This window comes from Vipera berus, assembly GCF_964194415.1.
Source record: "Vipera berus genome assembly, chromosome: 8".
Taxonomy (NCBI): Eukaryota; Metazoa; Chordata; class Lepidosauria; order Squamata; family Viperidae; genus Vipera; species Vipera berus.
In genome coordinates this window covers 20530106-20547975 of record NC_138211.1, presented here as the reverse complement: position 1 = coordinate 20547975, position 17870 = coordinate 20530106, and the positions used below count along the sequence as shown (strand labels likewise).

General features: G+C 43.0%; 1 protein-coding gene across 1 annotated transcript; it reads right to left on the bottom strand.

The window, feature by feature from the left end:
- Window positions 1–15011: 15011 nt before the first annotated feature.
- Window positions 15012–16118, bottom strand: LOC308671281 (neuropeptide Y receptor type 4-2-like; the record flags this gene model as incomplete). The annotated part of the gene is made up of 1 exon (XM_081333387.1): window positions 15012–16118. The coding sequence occupies one exon, from the start codon at window positions 16116–16118 to the stop codon at window positions 15012–15014; it is 1107 nt and encodes a 368-aa protein (XP_081189513.1).
- Between the last annotated feature and the right edge of the window lie 1752 nt (window positions 16119–17870).

Sequence of the window (17870 nt, the reverse complement as noted above, 5' to 3'; positions counted from 1 at the left end):
TCCAAAAGGGTTGGGGACCCCTGCTTTAGAGAATAAGTTGACCCCCTCTTCGCTGTGACAGCCCCTCGAATATTGGAAGACTGCTATCATGTCACTCCCAGTGCTTCTCTTTGTTAGGGTGGCATATCCAGTTCCTGCGACCGTTCACTGTATATTTCAGCCTCCAGATTCCATCTTTGTTGCTCTTCTCTGCACTCAGCATCTTTTCTATACTGTGATCAGATCTTCGACTTACCTACGGGACTACACTTGAGCTGTCATCAAAAGCCAGTTGGTGTGGTGTGGTTTAGAAACAAGTCCCACTTTAAGCATGAAAGCTGACTGAATGACTCGGTGCCAGTTGGTCTCTTTTAGCCCAGCTCATCTCACAGGGTTATTGTTGTGGGGAAAATAGGAAGCGGAAGGGGTACTAGTTACGCTAAGAAGCAAGTACTACAGGATGTAACATTAAAAAATAGACATAAATGATATCAGAGAGAAAAGGGGCTCAAGCTAGATGACAGTCACTCTTCCGCTAGCCAGAGGTTTCATAGTTATGGAGCAATCAGGTGAAACCTGATTGTTCAGGGATCTCTCAATATATACGTATAAGCCATCCAGAACCGCTTAGCCTTGCTCGACTGGCAGACATTTTGAATGTGGACACTCACAAAATGGATGCCAAGGACACCAGGCACAAAACCTTTATTTTTTAACTGATGAGGTTATAAAGATCCCTACTGCCTTTTTCCCCCCTGAGTAGGTGGTATAGTTCTAGAGGGGCTTGCAAAGGGAAGGTCAAAAAAGGCAAAATGGCAACTGCAGCTGCAAGATTGAAGCCCCACCCTTTTTTCTGCACGATTCACGATGCATAGAAAGATGGGATGGAATGACAACTGTGTGGTCATGGAAGCCACCTTGACTTTTTTGACCCTCCTGAAGACCCTCCCTGAATGCTCCCAAATGAAGTGCTGGTCTGCAAGCCTTGAAGTATTTTTTTAAAAAAATCCTTGGCGACTCAGTGGGCCCCAGCAGCCTTCCTGGAAAAAGAAGTTACAGGTAGTCCTTGACTTACAACAATTCATTTAGTGACTGTTCAAAGTTACAATGGCACTTAAAAAAGTGACCTATGACCATTTTTCACATCTACAACTGTTGCAACATCCCCCAGGGTCACATGATCAAAATTCAGACACTTAGCTACTGACTCATATTTATGATGGGTTGCCGTGACCCGGGATCATGTGATCCCCTTTTGCGGCCTTCTGACAAGCAAAATCAATGGGGAAGCCAGATTCACTTAATAACCATGTTACTAACTTGACAACTGCAGTGGTTCACTTAACAATTGTTGCAAAAAAAAGGTGATAAATGGGGGCAAAACTCACTTAAATGTCTCACTTAGCAACAGAAATTGTGGGCTCAGTTGTGGCTGTAAGTTGAGGATCAGCTATAAGAGGCTGTTATTTTCCCATGGAGCAGACCAGCTTCCCATTTAAGTTTCCTCTGAAATTAAAATAGTCTAAAGCACTTTATAAAATTAATGAGGCTGGCAGGAAGATTTGCTGAAGACATGTGGGCCTCTGTGGGTATCTTTGCAAGTAAACTAATCAAAAGGCCATTTTCATAATGGTTCATAACTATCTTTTATTCTGGAATCGAAGGAGGCTTTAAAGTGCACAAAAGCAGAATACAGATATCCTTTATCGATCCAACCAAGACTAAAAACATGGTCTGCAAGGCTGCAGCTCCACAGTAGCACATTGGCGACTGTTTTCTTCTTTGTTTAAATATTAAATTTCCAGGCCACACAACTCCAAAGTGACTCTGGGCAGCTTCACAAAGTTATAAGAACAACAGTTCCATTAAACAGCAACAACTCTTCAAGGACACAGTAGCATCCTTACACATCTCCTTGCAGTATAAAGAGCTTCTCCCAAACCAAGACCCCAAGAAAAAATGGGTTTTAAAGAATGCTTGGAGTGAGTAAATTGGGGGGGGATTTGAATTTCCAGGGAGATCCCCCTCCAAAGGGCTGGTGCAGTGGCCGAGTAACCTGCTTTAAAGAGAAAGAATAACAAGAAGAGAAAGCAGCAGAGGCTTTGGAAATGCCCACCGATAGACAGCAGACTTTACTTCTGTGTTGAGATAGGTTGTATAGTATTTCTCTTTGGGTTATAATATTATTAAATGTCTTGTCTTTTGCCCCAAATCTGTCTTAAGAAGTGACTGGACAGCCATTTGTCAGAATGGTATAGGGCAGGGGTAGGCAACCTTGGCTTTTTTATGACTCGTGGACTTCAACTCCCAGAATTCCTGAGCCAGCATGGGGGAAACTATGGCCCCTTTCATGACTCGTGGACTTCAACTCCCAGAATTCCGGGGCCAGCATGGCTTAGCTTGGAAACCTCTCCCTTTCCCCTCAGCATGGTTGGCTCAGGAATTCTGGGAGTTGAAGTCCACCAGTCATAAAAGAGCCAAGGTTGCCTACTCCTGGGAGAGAGTCTCCTGCTTGAACAGGGGGTTGAACTCGAAGACCCTCCAAGATCCCTTCCAATTCTGTAACTCTGTAATTCTGTAAATCTATCTCTGCATAACTTTTCTTTGGTTGATGTGAGTTGGGACCCGTGGTTGATAAGTGGGACACTGTTCACAAGTTGTCCCTTTTCTATGGATACCTGAGATTGTCCAGGAAAATTAACAGCATCCACTATGGCAGAAAAGATCTGGTCAAAGGAGACCATTCAGGTCTAGGCTGGCAAAACTGACCACATAAGAAAGGAGGAAAAAACCTCCCCTTGTATACAACTCTCTAATCCCTTTATGGGCTATAATTGGGGCGACTGGATGGAGCTGAGCATTTAAGGCCAGGATGCCCTTCCTGACGCCATGTGGAGCTTGCTCGCAAGCAGATTTTTTTTTCTTTGCTCGCCCTAGGAGAAAAACATCCTGCTGCTACCTGGGATTGAATTCTCAACCTTCCGAGTGGAAGGCGAACAGCTGCACCGCCAGGCCACCACGTCGCTCACAAGAAAAGAGGAAACCTTTTACTGAAATATCAGTCAGGACCTTGGAGAGCTCTGTGGGTTTTGGCAATGAAGGAAGGGATGATACAATTCTGGGCTAGGAGAATCATTGCATCAAAGAAGCATGAGGTTTTCATTTCTCCTTCCTGATGACTGCGGACACTACAGCTGGGATATTATCCACGGTTCTGGGCCTCACATTTTCAGATGGAGGTTGACAAGTTAGAGCAGGATAGGGAAAGGCAAGAAGGCTATAAGGCAACGAGAGTAACAAGAGAGCCAGATTAAGGCACCAGACCAGAAACCAGGAGACCGTGAGCTCTAGTCCTGCCCAAGGCATGAAAGCCAACTGGTTGACTTTGGGCCAATCATTCTCTTCCAGTCCAATCTACAGGGATGTTGTTATGGGAAAATAGGAGTACAGAGGAGTATTAAGTAGGCTTGCCGCCTTGAGTTAGTTATAAAAATAATAAAAAGTGGGGTATACAAATAAATAAATTATACAGGGGTTGGGGAAGATGATCTGTGAGGACAGGCTGATGGAACTTGGGATGCTCAGTCAGGAGAAAGCAAAACTGAGGGGGGAGATAATATCAGTGTCTAAGTCAGGGGTGTCAAACTCAATTTCATTGAGGGCCGCATCAGCATTGCGGTTGCCCTCAGGGGGCTGGGTGGGTGTGTCCTGGGTGGGTGTGGCCTACTGGGTGGGCATGGCTAGAGTGCGTATGGCCTACTGGGTGGGCATGGCCAGCTCAAGGGTGCCTATGGGGCCTGGGCAGAAGTGGGACGGATCTGAGGGTCTCTGGCAGGAGGAGGGTCTCTGGGCCAGGGCCAAGGCAGTGGGGGCCGTTCCCACACTGTTTCTAGGATGGCTTCACGGGCCACATGAAACTACTTCGCGGGACGGATCTGGCCCCTGGGCCTTGTGTTTGACATGTCTAGTCTAAGTATATAATAGACTGCCATAGGGAAGATGTTCAGGAGCTATTTTCTGTTGCTGCAGAAACTAGCAGCAAAAGTAATAAATATAAGCTACAGCTACCTAATTTTGTTTCACTATAAGGAAAAACTTTGTGATGGTAAGATATGTACAGCCGTGGAACAGTCTCCTTACGGAGGTTGTGGATTCCCCACCTCTGGAAATTTATATAAAGAGGTTGGTCAGCCACTTCTCATGGAGGGTTTCCAGAGGACTGGATTACCTGCGGCATGTGGTCTCTTTTCCATAATTCTATGATCCATGATTCAACTGGTAGACTTGGAAACCAAGAATGGCTGGAGCTGGGTAATATTTGGATGGAAGAATACCTGGAAACACTCGAGCGGTGGGGTAGATTAAGTAATGGGGAGAGGGAAAGATTCTGGAAGAAGGCAAGGGCAAACTATTTCTGTGCTGATAAGAAGATGACATGTCTGAGTCTATGAAGCCACAAGGTCATGTGACTTCAAAATACTCAATACTAACTTAACTTGGGGGTGTCTTTTCTCTTTTATTAAGACAATAGACGTATTATAGTTCAGGATTAGTATGATGAGTGAATGAACTCTGTTTGGCTGGATATAAATTACATGCTAAACCATAATCTACGCCTTACAAATTATACTGCCTAGGAGGAGATTTTGGCTTTACTCAGTATGTAAATCCAAACCCATTGTCCCTCACTTAAAAAACCCCATAGTTTTGGTCTGAAGATGGAGGAAACCACTCATGTCCAGATGGTGGAGGAGTGAGTGAAATCCCCCTGAACATTGCTTGCAACCTTTGGCTTAATGCAGGGGTCTCCAAACTTGGCAACTGTTAAGACCTGTGGAGTTCAACTCTCAGAATTGCCCAGACAGCATGGCTGGCTAAGGAATTCTGGGAGTTGAAGAATTCTGGGAGTTGAAGTCCACAAGTCTTAAAGTTGCCAAGTTTGGAGATCCTTGGCTTAATGCAGTGTTTGCTTCCAACCATGCTCGGTTGTTTCGTCAGCACAACAGACTGGAAATTGAAATTCTATTACAAGCCCACTCTGTGAGTCAGAGCACAATGGTAATGGCTGTGTTCCCCAGAGAGTCCTTGGGCCATAGAATCCACTACCCTTCCAAGAAGTCTTGCTGCTAAATCCAAGGATTCGTGTCTCCTAATGTTGATCAGTCCTCAGCATCCTGGTGCACAATTCTCCAAACCCCTGCGTTTCCTGAGTGGTGGAGCTCCCCCACTTCCCAAAAAACAGGGGGGCCAGGTCTGCAGTCCTTGCTCAGCTAAAAACACCAGATTAGGGAAGGCTGTTATTCAGATGAAAGGAAAGAGTTTTCTTGTGATGTTCCCATAAATTCTTATGATCTAAGAGTATAAGAAATAAGAGTTTGGAACTCTGCCAAGGGTACAAATGAAGCTTTGAGATTTTATTTTATTTTTTGCAAAATTTACATAAGCTTTAGCTGACCTGTTACCTTTCAGGCAAGTTAGGGTTCCAGAATTCCCCGCCAGTTTGATCAAGCTGCCTAGGAACATGGGTGACTCAAACACATTCGAAAGCTTGTCTCTATGATGCTGGTTTTATTATTCACAGAACCACAGTTTCGTTTTCAGGGTCAGTGGATCTGGGCAACCTTAACTCTCTATTTACGTTATCTTGGACAGTTTCTCAAGTCAAGAACAGATCGAAACCTCATAGGACTTTTGAGAAACTGCTTTCTTTCTTTATTCATGAGGTTATTGGCTGGATCCAGTGCTCATGCAGAGAAATCTATTTGCAGCCTACAATTGCTTAATCAGGCACATGCTGAGAGTTTGGGATAATTTCAGGAGGCTGGTTAACGCAGGGATTTTCAATCACAGGTTTCTGAATCACGCGGATAAATCATGTCTGATCCTTGAGGTAATGATCTGTTAGGAATGGTGACTTTAGGTGACCCTGAAATAAGCAATTAGTATTTCTCTTCTCTGACAGGAATCATCCTGCCAGCTGTGTCTGCACTCTCAATATCTTGGAACCAAACCAAAGAAGGGAAATGTTTGCCAGTCCCAATCATGTTTGGGACTGAATTCTCTGCAAACCATCGTTTTTCAGTTCTTTGGGATTAGTGTTTGGAAAATGAGCAACAAGAACTGCAGTAGATCTAGAGATGTGTCTGAGATGTCCATCTGGGCTTCTTTGGTGTTCTCTTCCATTACCTGCTACTTTCAGGATAACCTGTTGGCCCCAAGATGCAACCTTCCCTCTATATTGGGGTGTCCAAACTTGACAACTTTAAGACCTGTGGCTGGCTGGGGAATTGTGGGAGTTGAAGTCCACAAGTCCTAAAGTTGCCAAGACTAGACATCCCTGCTCTATACCTTAATTCCCCCTTTAGTGTTTAGAAAGAATTTTGAAGTCTGGGCAGTCCATTAAACAAGGCCCTTTTATAAACAGCCCAAGGGACGCGGTGGCTCAGTGGGTTAGGATGCTGAGCTTGTCGATCAGAAGATCGGCAGTTTGGCGGGTCAAATCCCGAGTGCTGCGTAGCAGAGTGAGCGCCTGTTACTCGTCCCAGCTTCTGCCAACCTTCGAAAGCATGTAAAAATGCAAGTAGAAAAATAGGGAACACTACGGTGGGAAGGTGACAGCGTTCCGTGCACCTTTGGTGTCTAGTTATGCCGGCCACATGACCACGGAGACGTCCTCGGACAAGCACTGGCTCTTCGGATTTGAAACAGAGATGAGCACCAGCCCCTAGAGTCAGAAACGACTAGCACGCATGTGCGGGGGAACCTTTACCTTTACCTTTATAAACAGCCGGAGATTCACACTCTTACAAAGCCCACAGAGAGGAAGCAAATACAAAAGTGCAGGATAATTTTTTTTCTCGCAGCAGAATAAAAAAATACCATATAAAGCAGCCAATTCTATGACAAGCACAGTTTCCCCAGAATATTACTATTCTTACAATTCAAGCAAAGAGAAGAAAACTCCATTTTATATATAAAGTTTTCCTTTGAACAGTTGAGGCATCTCAGTCCAGAGGATGTGTTCAAAACAGCCAAGAAGGCAGGGAGAACATTTTGGCGTTAAGAAACTCCACCAGTTTTTAATATTCAGTTGCATCATTGCAGTCACCATCTCAGCTTTTTCTTAATATATATGTATTGTGTCTTATCAACAAGAATAAAATGCAAAAGAGAGGAAACAGAAAAACCTATACTGTATCCAATAATAACAAAAATGTGTACAATAATAATAATAATCCAAACATCAAATAAATGTAACATTAAACATACCCCCCCTAAAAAATCCACCTGTATTTGAGTCAATTATTAGATAGAGATCTTATCTGACATATTTATTTTTTCTTGTAAAATAAGGATGAGAACATTTATAATTATTTATAGATCATCTTGATTTTTTTTTAGACCTACATCCCCCAGACACCCCTGACCTCTGCATTGAGAACCAAACCTCTCTGTCATGGCTTGGCCCTATGGAGTTCTGGTTCTGTTGGAATTAGGCCCATCTTCTCTAAAACTGCAACTTTCGGTGCAGGGAAATAGCATCACTGAACTGGTGGAAGAATCAATCAAAATTTGCCAGGAAGCTTTGGGAGCTTGGTAAAAGGAGCTGTGCAAGGAACCTCTAATTTCAAATACCGTGTTTCCCCAAAAGTAAGGCCTACCCTGAAAATAAGCCCTAGCTTGATTATGGGTAGTAGGCCTAATATAAGCCTTATCCCAAAATAAGCCCTAGTTTTGAGGCGAGGGTGGGGGTGGGGGAGTGGATTTACCTCACGCGCCCCGCACCTGCTTACCTTGCAGCCAGGCCTCTCCTCACCGGCCCACTTCTTCTGAGGCCTCTTCTACAGCCAGGCCTGCATTTCTCAGTCACAGGCCTTTCTGGAAGGCCCCTGCAGCGGAGAACAGCAGTACTCTGCTGCTTAGGCCTTCCGGAAAGGCCTGACTGCAAAATGCAGACCCAAGTGCAGTTGCAGAACTTCGGCCCCAGAAGAGGCCCCTTGACAAGCAAAGTCAAGGAGAAAGCCAGATTCACTCAACAGCCATGTTTCTAACTTAACCACTGCAGTGATTCACTTAACAAATGTGACAGGAAAGGTGGTAAAATGGGGCAAGACTCACTTAACAAATGTCTCACTTGGTAACGGCAATTTGGGGCTCCGTTGTGGTCATAAGTTGAGGACTAGCTTAGTTTAGTGCAGGACTAAGCCTGCTATCACCTCAGGTTCTTTGAGGGCCTGGAGATCATACTAACCATAATTTCTAAACATACTGGCACACTTTTTACTATTTTGAGACAGAAAACATATGTAAACTGTCTTCGAAGACCCAAAGTATGCAACGATAAGTTTTTAACAACAACAATGCTGCCAAACCATTCTTGAAATCATTGCTTTTTAAAAAAAATGAACAAAACTTCCTGTGTTTCACAACTTTGCCTCATCAGGGATCGCTTAACTGAGTGGCTTAAGTTCCTTCTTAAGCCACCTTTTCTCTAAAATATTTGGGAGGAAGTCATGACGGATCAGCTGGTTGAATCATGATAGAAGTGAATATGTAGCCTTGGTATGTTCAAGGATTTCTGAGGGAATGTAGTTCAGGAAAGGGCCGTGTCCATTCCGTCTCCTGCCATTAATTAAAAGTCATGTTGATCTACAAGAGTTTCACTAATTCACTAACATTTGTTTTTCTCCTAAACTCAGTACAGGCAGTCCTCCACTTACAACCATTCATTTTAGTGACCGAAGTTACAACAGCACTGAAAAAAATGACTTATCACCATTTTTCACACAACCGTCGTAGCATCCCCATAATCACGTGATCAAAATTTGGATGCTTGGCAACTGACTCGTATTTATGATGCATCCTGGGGTCACGCAATCCCTTTTTGCGAACTTCTGACAAGCAAAGTCAATGGGGCAAGCCAGATTCACTTAACAACCGTGCTACTAACATAACAACTGCAGGGATTCACTTAACAATGGTGTCAAGAAAGGTCGTAATGGGGCAAAACTCACTTAACAGCTGTCTTGCTTAGTAATGGAAAGTTTGGGCTCAATTGTGGTCATAATTCGAGGACTACTTGTAATTCAACGTGATGTAGATCTACAGGGGTTTTACCAATTGCAACATCTGTTTTTCGTCTAAACTCAGTATATTAAGAGGCTGAAACTCAGATCTCCTCCACTACTTGGTATTTGAGGCAGGCTGCTCTCCACACATCCCGGCTGATTAGAGGACAGGGTTTTTTATGAGGATGGATAAAGACTCCTTATTTCTCAGTACATCACCTTGGTTGTCCATCGGCTGATGAAATCTGTACACCCAGCTCTCTTTCTTGGAGGATATTTCAAAATATCACCTAAATGTCAAGAGGAAATAGCAGGCAACTTTCCCTTTTCCTTGCTAATTAATGTGGTGCCTTTACAATTATATAAAGACGACGTAAATGCTATTGGCTGGAAATCTCCTGCCTCTTGAATCTATAGAGATGCCACCATCACTATACATATTAACATACATTCAACGGATGCTGAAGCTCGGAAGCACACAAGTAGCTTAGACAAATATTCTAGAATGCTTAACTGCTTATAATGATTTTGTCATGTACAAGAAAATAGTAATCATCAGGATGCAAAAATTCCTGGTGTAATTTTTGTGTCCCAGATATTGCAGCATCTTTGTTAGGGCATGAGAACCAGTTAACCAAACCAATTAAGCAATGCTTAGTTTTGAGAAGAAGACCAGCATCTTATTCCTCACTCTTGACATAATACATGAAAGTGAATGAAATCTCACTTCCTGTAATAATTTTGATTACTACAAACATCTCAGGATCCATTGTCCTGGTTGTTGCTTAAAATTTATATCTTTAGAAAGAACCCTTCATTTCCCAGCATGGATTTTTCTGCCCAATGTGAAAATCCAGAAACGTGAACAGCCCAGCTCCAATTATTTTTATAAAGCCATAAACCAGAAAGAAAGAAGTCCAAATTGAAAAGCATAGCTCTGAAAAATAATATTGCACAAGGTCGATTTCAACAAATTGGCAATGATTTCATAAAAGGAATGTCCCTCAGAAGAATTCATCCAGTAGAGCAATGTTTCTCAACCTTGGCCGCTTGAAGATGTGTGGATTTCAAATCTTTACTGGCTCAGGAATTCTGGGAGTTGAAGTGCACAAGTTATAAAAGGGTCATACCGGTAGTTCCCCACCCCTGTTCTAAACAGTGCCTCAGATTTGACAGTTTTAAGATCTGTGGACTTCAATTGCCAGCATGTCTGGCTGGGGACTTCTGGGAGTTGAAGTTCACAGACCTTACAGTTGCCAAGCTTGAGGAACACTACTATAAAGCATTGCTTTGGTACTTTACAGTGCAGATACAATTGTATGTAAATCCCCTTTGTTTATAGCTCTAACATCTGTTCATACATCATATGACTTGTATTTTAGAAGGCGAAGTGATCTCTGAGCTAGGAAGATTGAATCTCCTAAAGCTGTAGTTAGAAAGCCCAAACAATAAAAGCCTTCCATAGCTAAGATCATTCTCTTTCTCCTGCCGAGAAATGTGTTGGGACCTTCAGCACCAAAGCAATAAAATTACATTCAGAACTGTGATGTTCTCCCATCAGCTGTAATGTCCCACTAGGTACCAAATTACCCTCTGCAGCCCAGGATGATTGGAAGAGTCCAGGTGTTGAATTCTCATACCTGAGGCACCAACCTCAGTCAGGACAGCAGCATTCAGGCAGCCTAGGAGTTGCAACTGAGCAACAATTGGCTGGCCACAGCCTCCTCACTCTTACCTTAGCCCTGAACGATGGCAAAATGTTCCTAAGAGACTCTAAATTTTGGGCGATAAAACCTCAGATCCAACTTCACGCCAGCTCTCCCAATTTGGTCAGTAAGAAAAGCAAGACTCTTAGACCCACATTTAGCCACAGGTATACTTTATACTAAACCCAAGCGGAGGATGAGGATGAGGATGAGAAGGAGAAGAGGAGGAGGAGGAGGAGGAGGAAGAAGAAGAAGAAGAAGAAGAAGAAGAAGAAGAAGAGGAGGAGGAGGAGGAGGAGGAGGAGGAGGAGGAAGAAGAAGAAGAAGAAGAAGAAGAAGAAGAAGAAGAAGAAGAAGAAGAAGAAGAAGAAGAAGAAGAAGAAGAAGAAGAAGAAGAAGAAGAAGAAGAAGCAGCTGGATCTAAGATTTTCCCACCCAAAGCATATGGTTAACCTTTCTATGTCCCCTTCCTGGTTATCAAGAAGTGTCCAGTTAGGTGCTAACAAATTGTTTGGGGAAACCGTCCCTGTCTCTGCAGCTGGCATTCCTTCCTTATCCTTGAAAAGCAGTGGGAGTTTCTCATGGGACAGTCCCAGGCTTGGTTTGGTTTCCTTTCCTCATGGAGTCCCCTGGCAACCCTCCCTCTCATACACCCAGTGCCCTCCCTCTATCCCCCCCCCATTCCAATGGCAGGCTGCCAACAGCAAGCAAGATGCAGCATAGCATAATGGTAGCCCTGACAGGAAAAAAGTCTTACTAAAAAAATCAATCATCCTGTTACGTAAATGTCTCCAGAATGGAATTATTCTGACACCTACGGCATACTTAGAGGCACCATTACTGAAATGAGGGGCGTTTCTAAGCGTCCATCAGCTAAGTTAAGTTCAGGGTGACAAAAATGCTCCCCAAAAGATCACTGTGGTTAAACTGCCACAAAGAAGAGGGGGCTGTCGACCTACAGGTAAGTCCTCGACTTACAACCATTTGTTTAGTGACCGTTCAAAGTTACAACGGCACTGAAAAAAGTGACTTATGAGCATTTTTTACACTTACATCCATTACAGCATCCCCATGGTCCTGTGATCAAAATTCAGACACTTGGCAACTGACTCATATTTATGACAGCTGCAGTGTCCCAGGGTCATGGGATCAATTTTTGACAAGCAAAGTCAATGGGGAAGCCAGATTCACTTAACAACCATGTTGCTAATTTAACAACTGCAGTGATTGACTTAACAACTGTGGCAAAAAAAGTCATAAAATGGGCAATCTCACTAAATAAATGTGTCACTTTTCAACATCAATTTTGGGCTCAGTTGTGGTCATAAGTCAAGAACTACCTATAGGTGGAAGATTATTAAAGAGAGAAGCAACCTAGAACTAAGGAGGAATTTCCTGACAGTTAGAACAATTAATCAGTGGAACAACCTGCCTCCAGAAGCTGTGAATACTCCAACACTGGAAGTTTTTAAGAAGAGACTGGACAGCCATTTGTCCGAAATGGTGCAAGGTCTCTTGCTGAGGAGGGGGTTGGACTAAAAGACTTCCAAGGTCCCTTCGAGTTGGAAGGGGCCTTGGAGGTCTTCTAGTCCAACCCTCTGTTCTTCTGTTAGGAGGCCATATGCTGTGTTCCTGATAGTAAAGTTACAAAGGCAGACAGCTAGCAACCATGTTCTCGGAGAATAGAGTGGCTCTTGAAATGAGTCAGGAAGGAGACAATCTCTCTGTTTTCAGCTTCTCCATCTTGCTGCATTTCCAGTTTCAGTTGCGTGTAGTTGGAGTCTGAATTTGCAAGTCAATAGGTAGCTCCCTTTGGGAGGGTCATTCTGCTCTGCTACTACTGAGTTTTGGGATGAGAAGTGCATTTCATCTAGCTCTGCAAGCCGGTCCCCTCATCAGGACTCCAGGACCTGTGCTGAAGCTTGTCTTGCAGCCAAGGGCTGCCAGTTAAAGCACATTGTGCCTTGTTATCGCTGAACAACAGGCATGATTACTGTAGTGAGTACATGGCTATGTGAAAAAGAGAGATGAACACATAAGCCGCAAATCCCCTTTTTCTCACATCACGGCAGTCTCTTTCCTTCCTGTATGCAAGCAGCAGTGGGCAAACTTAACAGGAGAGAACTGATTAGCAGACTTAACAGTATCCTGATTAAAATTTGAATGGGACCATCAGCAAAGTTCGGCTCGTAGTAAAGCAACTGGTGCTATTCCCCTGCATTCATCCAAATTGAGGAATTTAGTGCCCTGGATCAGCCCCGTTTTATTGTACAGTATATATGACAAGGAAAAATTTTGTCAGTGAAAATCCAGTGATAACATTGCCACTGCAAACCTGTTGTCTGAAGTGACAGTGTGACTGCCTTGCAGGGAGTCTGGCCAGAGCATTTAAAATGCAGTGTAAAACATGAAAACCCCTTCAGGGATCGATGACTCCCCCAAGGGGAGGAAATCTTGGCTAACAAGCTTACTTGATTCACAGTCAATGCGCAACGCTTGAGAGGGGGCGGAAGAGTTGCATTCAGCCCTTTGAGAGAGGGCAGAGTCAGAAAAGGGGAAAAAAGCAACAACAAAATTTGATGTTGGTGCCTTGAAATCTATATCAAATTTAAATCAGGTGATTTCATTAATATAAGTATTTTTTTTTAAAAAAAAAATCCCCACCTATTTAATATGCTTTCTCCTCCTAGCCGTTGAACAGATTGCAGTTCCAAAGCCACATCCCACAGTCCTGATTTACACAGGGTAGATTCATTGCCCTCAACTGGATTACATCATATCAGCATTTACTGCAAGCAGACAATTTCATTCCCAAAATTTCCCAAGCGCTTTGGGCAATGAAAGAAAAATTGGGCTGTAGTTCAGATGGAGAAAGTGAGGCAGAGCTGTTAAAAGTCTCGAACCTGATTGAGCCAATATGGTCTGTACAAAATTAGCTTGTGCAGGATTTAAACGCCCATCTAGAAAACAAGAAATGTATTTTGACTCCTTTGCTCTGAATTTATATTAAAGGGGCTAACTTTCCAGGCAATGCAAGAGGAAAATTGAACATCTTTTATCTTCTCTAGGGAAAGACTTGCTTTTTATTATTATTCCAAAAAAAAGAAGAAGAAGAAGAAGAAGAAGAATTAGAGTGGATAGGATGGGAGCAGTCAGCGCAGAAAATATTTTGCTATTGTTAAGAATCAGGAGAAAGCAAGGATGCTTCTGAAGCTTCTGCTTTAGGCAACAAAATCTGTTTTTGTCTCTTTCTATACCTAATGATATTATCCCCTCCATATTTTCATCTGAAGCATAGGAGATTATAGCAACTTAACATAATGCAACAATTACAGGTTCTTGACGGTGTGCAACCTTTTCCACCAGGAATGGATTGTCCAAAATCTAAGATTTTTCTAAGTTCCTGGCACACCACAGAAAATGTTGGAGTATTATCCAAGGAGCTCATACAGCTCACAAGGGGCAAAAGTCTGTCCCACCCTATAAAGGACCCATCCAAATGAAAAGCACAGGCTGGAACGGTGTTTTTCAAATTTGGCAACTTTAAGATGTGTGGACTTCAACTCTCAGAATTCCCCAGCCAGTTCTGGGAGTTGAAGTCCATACATCTTAAAACTGCCAAATTTGAAAAAAAACAACACGCTATTCTAGAACATGCTCGATGTTATTATGTGGTTGCAGAGAAGAAGTCTGGGCATGCCGTGCAGGTTTTCTGTCAGGAAATCTTTATTTACCATCATGGATAGATGCTGTCTCTGAGAAGCAATTTGTCAAGATCAGCGAACAAGGTATGCACTCACATCAGGACTTTGAAAATGAGATGGATGGTTACTTTGCAAAGCAGAGCAATTTAGGAGCCCTGGATCATATTAGGAAGTTACGCAGTTCCTTAAACACATCTCCTCATCTCCATCCATTTCAATATATTTATATTCTCTAAGAAGCTTTCAGGTCACCCAGGGCTTAGGTAAAGACTTGGGCTCAGGAACAAGGAGAAGATCTGATCTCCAAGCAACCAATGCATTGGTGCCTAAGAAATTTAAGTTCTTCAGACCTCCCAACCATCCTCAACTTCTGTCAAACTTCACCTCTCTCTCCCCAGCAACTGAAAATGATCCCTGATGTACGTTTGATTATAAAACAGCAGACAGGAGACTTGGAAAGATGCAAACACAAAACAGCAGAGCTAATCCACATTTTGTTCAGTGTTGAGGAAAGAAGAGGTTGCTCTCCGGAGGTCCAGCCTGGGATCCAGCCATCACGCAGGGATACTGGTACCCCCCTCACTATGAAGTGAGGCCTTGGAAACCTCTGTGCTGACCGTGGAAAGAGGAAAGCTCTCATACTTCTCCTTCTCACGACTACAGCTGCAACGGTACAGCAAGGCCTTGACTTCTTTTTGGAAATTGCTGTTGAGGAACCCGTAGATGATGGGGTTGATGCAGGTGGAAGCCATGGCCATGAGATGGCAGAGGGAGAAAATTAAGTTGTAGTAGCACACCGAGATCTTCTGGTGGTCCCAGTCATGGAGGGCATTGAAGAACATGAGGGGAAACCAACAAGCAGCAAAAGCTACCACAATGCAAGCCAACATGATATTGACCTTCCTGTGGCTGGTGGCCCGGGAGCCCTCTTTTGCTCGCTCCACCATGTCCTTCCGGCGCTGAAGGCGTAGGAAGATGCGGAAGTAGCAGGTAAGGATGAGCAGTAAAGGTAGACAGTACTGGAAGAGCAGGAGGAAGGTTGTGTAGGACAAGCGATGCTGATCGGAGGGCCAGTGCTCAATGCAGGCCAGGTGGTTGGCCAAGGAATCAAAGGGAAGGCTCAAGTTTTGAAAGGGCTCATTGGTCAAGATAGTGAAGGACAAGAAGGGCAAGGAAATACAGCAGGCCACCCCCCAGGTGAGGGCAACTGCCATGTAAGCGTGGTTGGCTGCTGGTTTCCACCCAGTTGGGTTGATGATGAGCTGATGTCTCTCCAAAGCGATCCAGACCAGGGACAGGATGGACACTGTGACAGAAACACACTGGACAAAGGGGCTGGCCTTGCAGACAACTTCTCCCAAGATCCAGTGATCCATCAGGGTGTAAATGACGGTGACGGGCATGCAAACGAGGGACATGAGGATGTCGGAGAAGGAGAGGTTGGCAATAAATATGTTGGTGACATTCCTCATCTCCTTCTGCTGGACGATGACGCACACCAGGCAGAGGTTGCCCGTCAGCCCCACTGCAATGATGATGCTGTAAGCCACGATCAGGAAAGTGCTGTTCCCCACCGAGTCGTCACAGGACATACCGTTCTCTTCCAGCAGATTCAATTGCTCCGAGAAGTTCAGATAGAGGAGATTCAGCAGCTGGTCCATAGCAGTTCCTCCTCCTCCTTAGCAGATGGAAAGATGCAGCCTCTCAGCAAAGGAAGCAGCGGCCCTTGTTCCTTCTTACACACTGCTGTGTTCACCAGCAATTTCCCTGTGCCAAGGAAGAATTAGTGCATTTATTACACTAAATACATATGTATATTTTTTAAAACCACCAAGAACATTACAGTTAATATTTCTTAATGGAAAAATACTCTTAGTTCATAGTTTTATATAAACTGAAAAGCAATGCAACTATGTAACTGTATTATTTTTAAAAGCCTATAATGTTTAATATAAAAAAAATCTGCTGCATAAAAAAGCTGTATTGCGAAGAGAGCAAGGAACATTATCCCCCATAATCTATGCTGTTTGGAGAACAAAAAGGAAAAGGTAGAGATAAAAGAAATTTAATACTACAAAATAAACTAGAAAGTCAAAACAAAGCCATAATTCTAAAATATCTCTATTAATAAGTAGGTAGGTAGGTAGATAGGGATGGATGGATGGATGGATAGATAGATAGATAGATAGATAGATAGATAGATAGATAGATAGATAGATAGATAGATAGACATATATAGATAGAGTAAGAGACACACACACAGAGAAATATATTGCATTTACAGTATATCCTTTTCATAGCCACAATCCTTAGTAACTGGATTCACACAATCTATTGAACTGGGTAAATTAGAAACCTCAAGATTATTTTAATATATTGTAGTAAATTTGGTTTACTTCAACCAATGTTGGGTTAATGTTTTTGTGGCTTTGAGTACTGATTGGGACTACGGAACCAGAAAATGGACTGGTTTAATAATGGAGTTGGGCAGACTCAGCTCTGAGTCCAGGTTGTCTCCCATCCAGGCACTGACCAGACCTGAACTCTACTCAGCTTTCACAACATGGCTGCATCAGGGGGGTCCATGGGATCTGCAAGTTGCAAAGACCCAATGTAAATCCAAAGGTGCTTTTTTCAGAAGGCAATTGGATTTTCTTGGGTTTTTTTTTCTTTGAAAACATTTTGCTTTTCATCCAAGAAGCTTCTTCAGTTCTCCTGAGAAGCAAGATGTTTTCAAAGAAAAATAAAAGCACTTTTGGGGACAACCAGGACTGGAAGATTGATAGGCATTAACCCAATGCAAAGCCTGTCCTTTCTACATGTTTATCAGCCATGTGAGATAAAGCTGAACTGCACAGTCAAAGCTGCCAACTTTATTTGACATTGCCCCAACACCAAAGTTGCCCTAGTCAGCACCACTTATATATTCTTATCCTAAAAGAGGGCTGAGTAACCTTTTCTCTCTCCAAAAGATGTATTTCAAGAAATGGGGTCTACAGTGAAAAATAATAATTGGGTACAGTCACATTAATAACTGTCCCAGACCATATTTTAAAAATGCCAATCCTGTTTATCTCCAAACAATTAGTACCAGCACGGCACTGCATAGATTAACATTAGTGAGAATTTTTTTAAAAAACCCCCCAGGAAAGATAGAAATATAGAAAGAGCAAGCTAAATCCAAAAAGGTTAGAAAATTCTTGGAAACTTGACATTCAGATAAATCAGCCATCAATAGACACATAGAGCTAAACCACATTTACACACTGTTTAAAAGAAGCAATAAAAAAACCTATGAAGGAAACAAAAAGACCAGAACACATTTCCAAGCAAAACCCAGATAAACAAGAATTAATGCTGGACAAACAATCAAGCAGAAAACAATACTCTAATCAAGGAACTACCAAAGAATA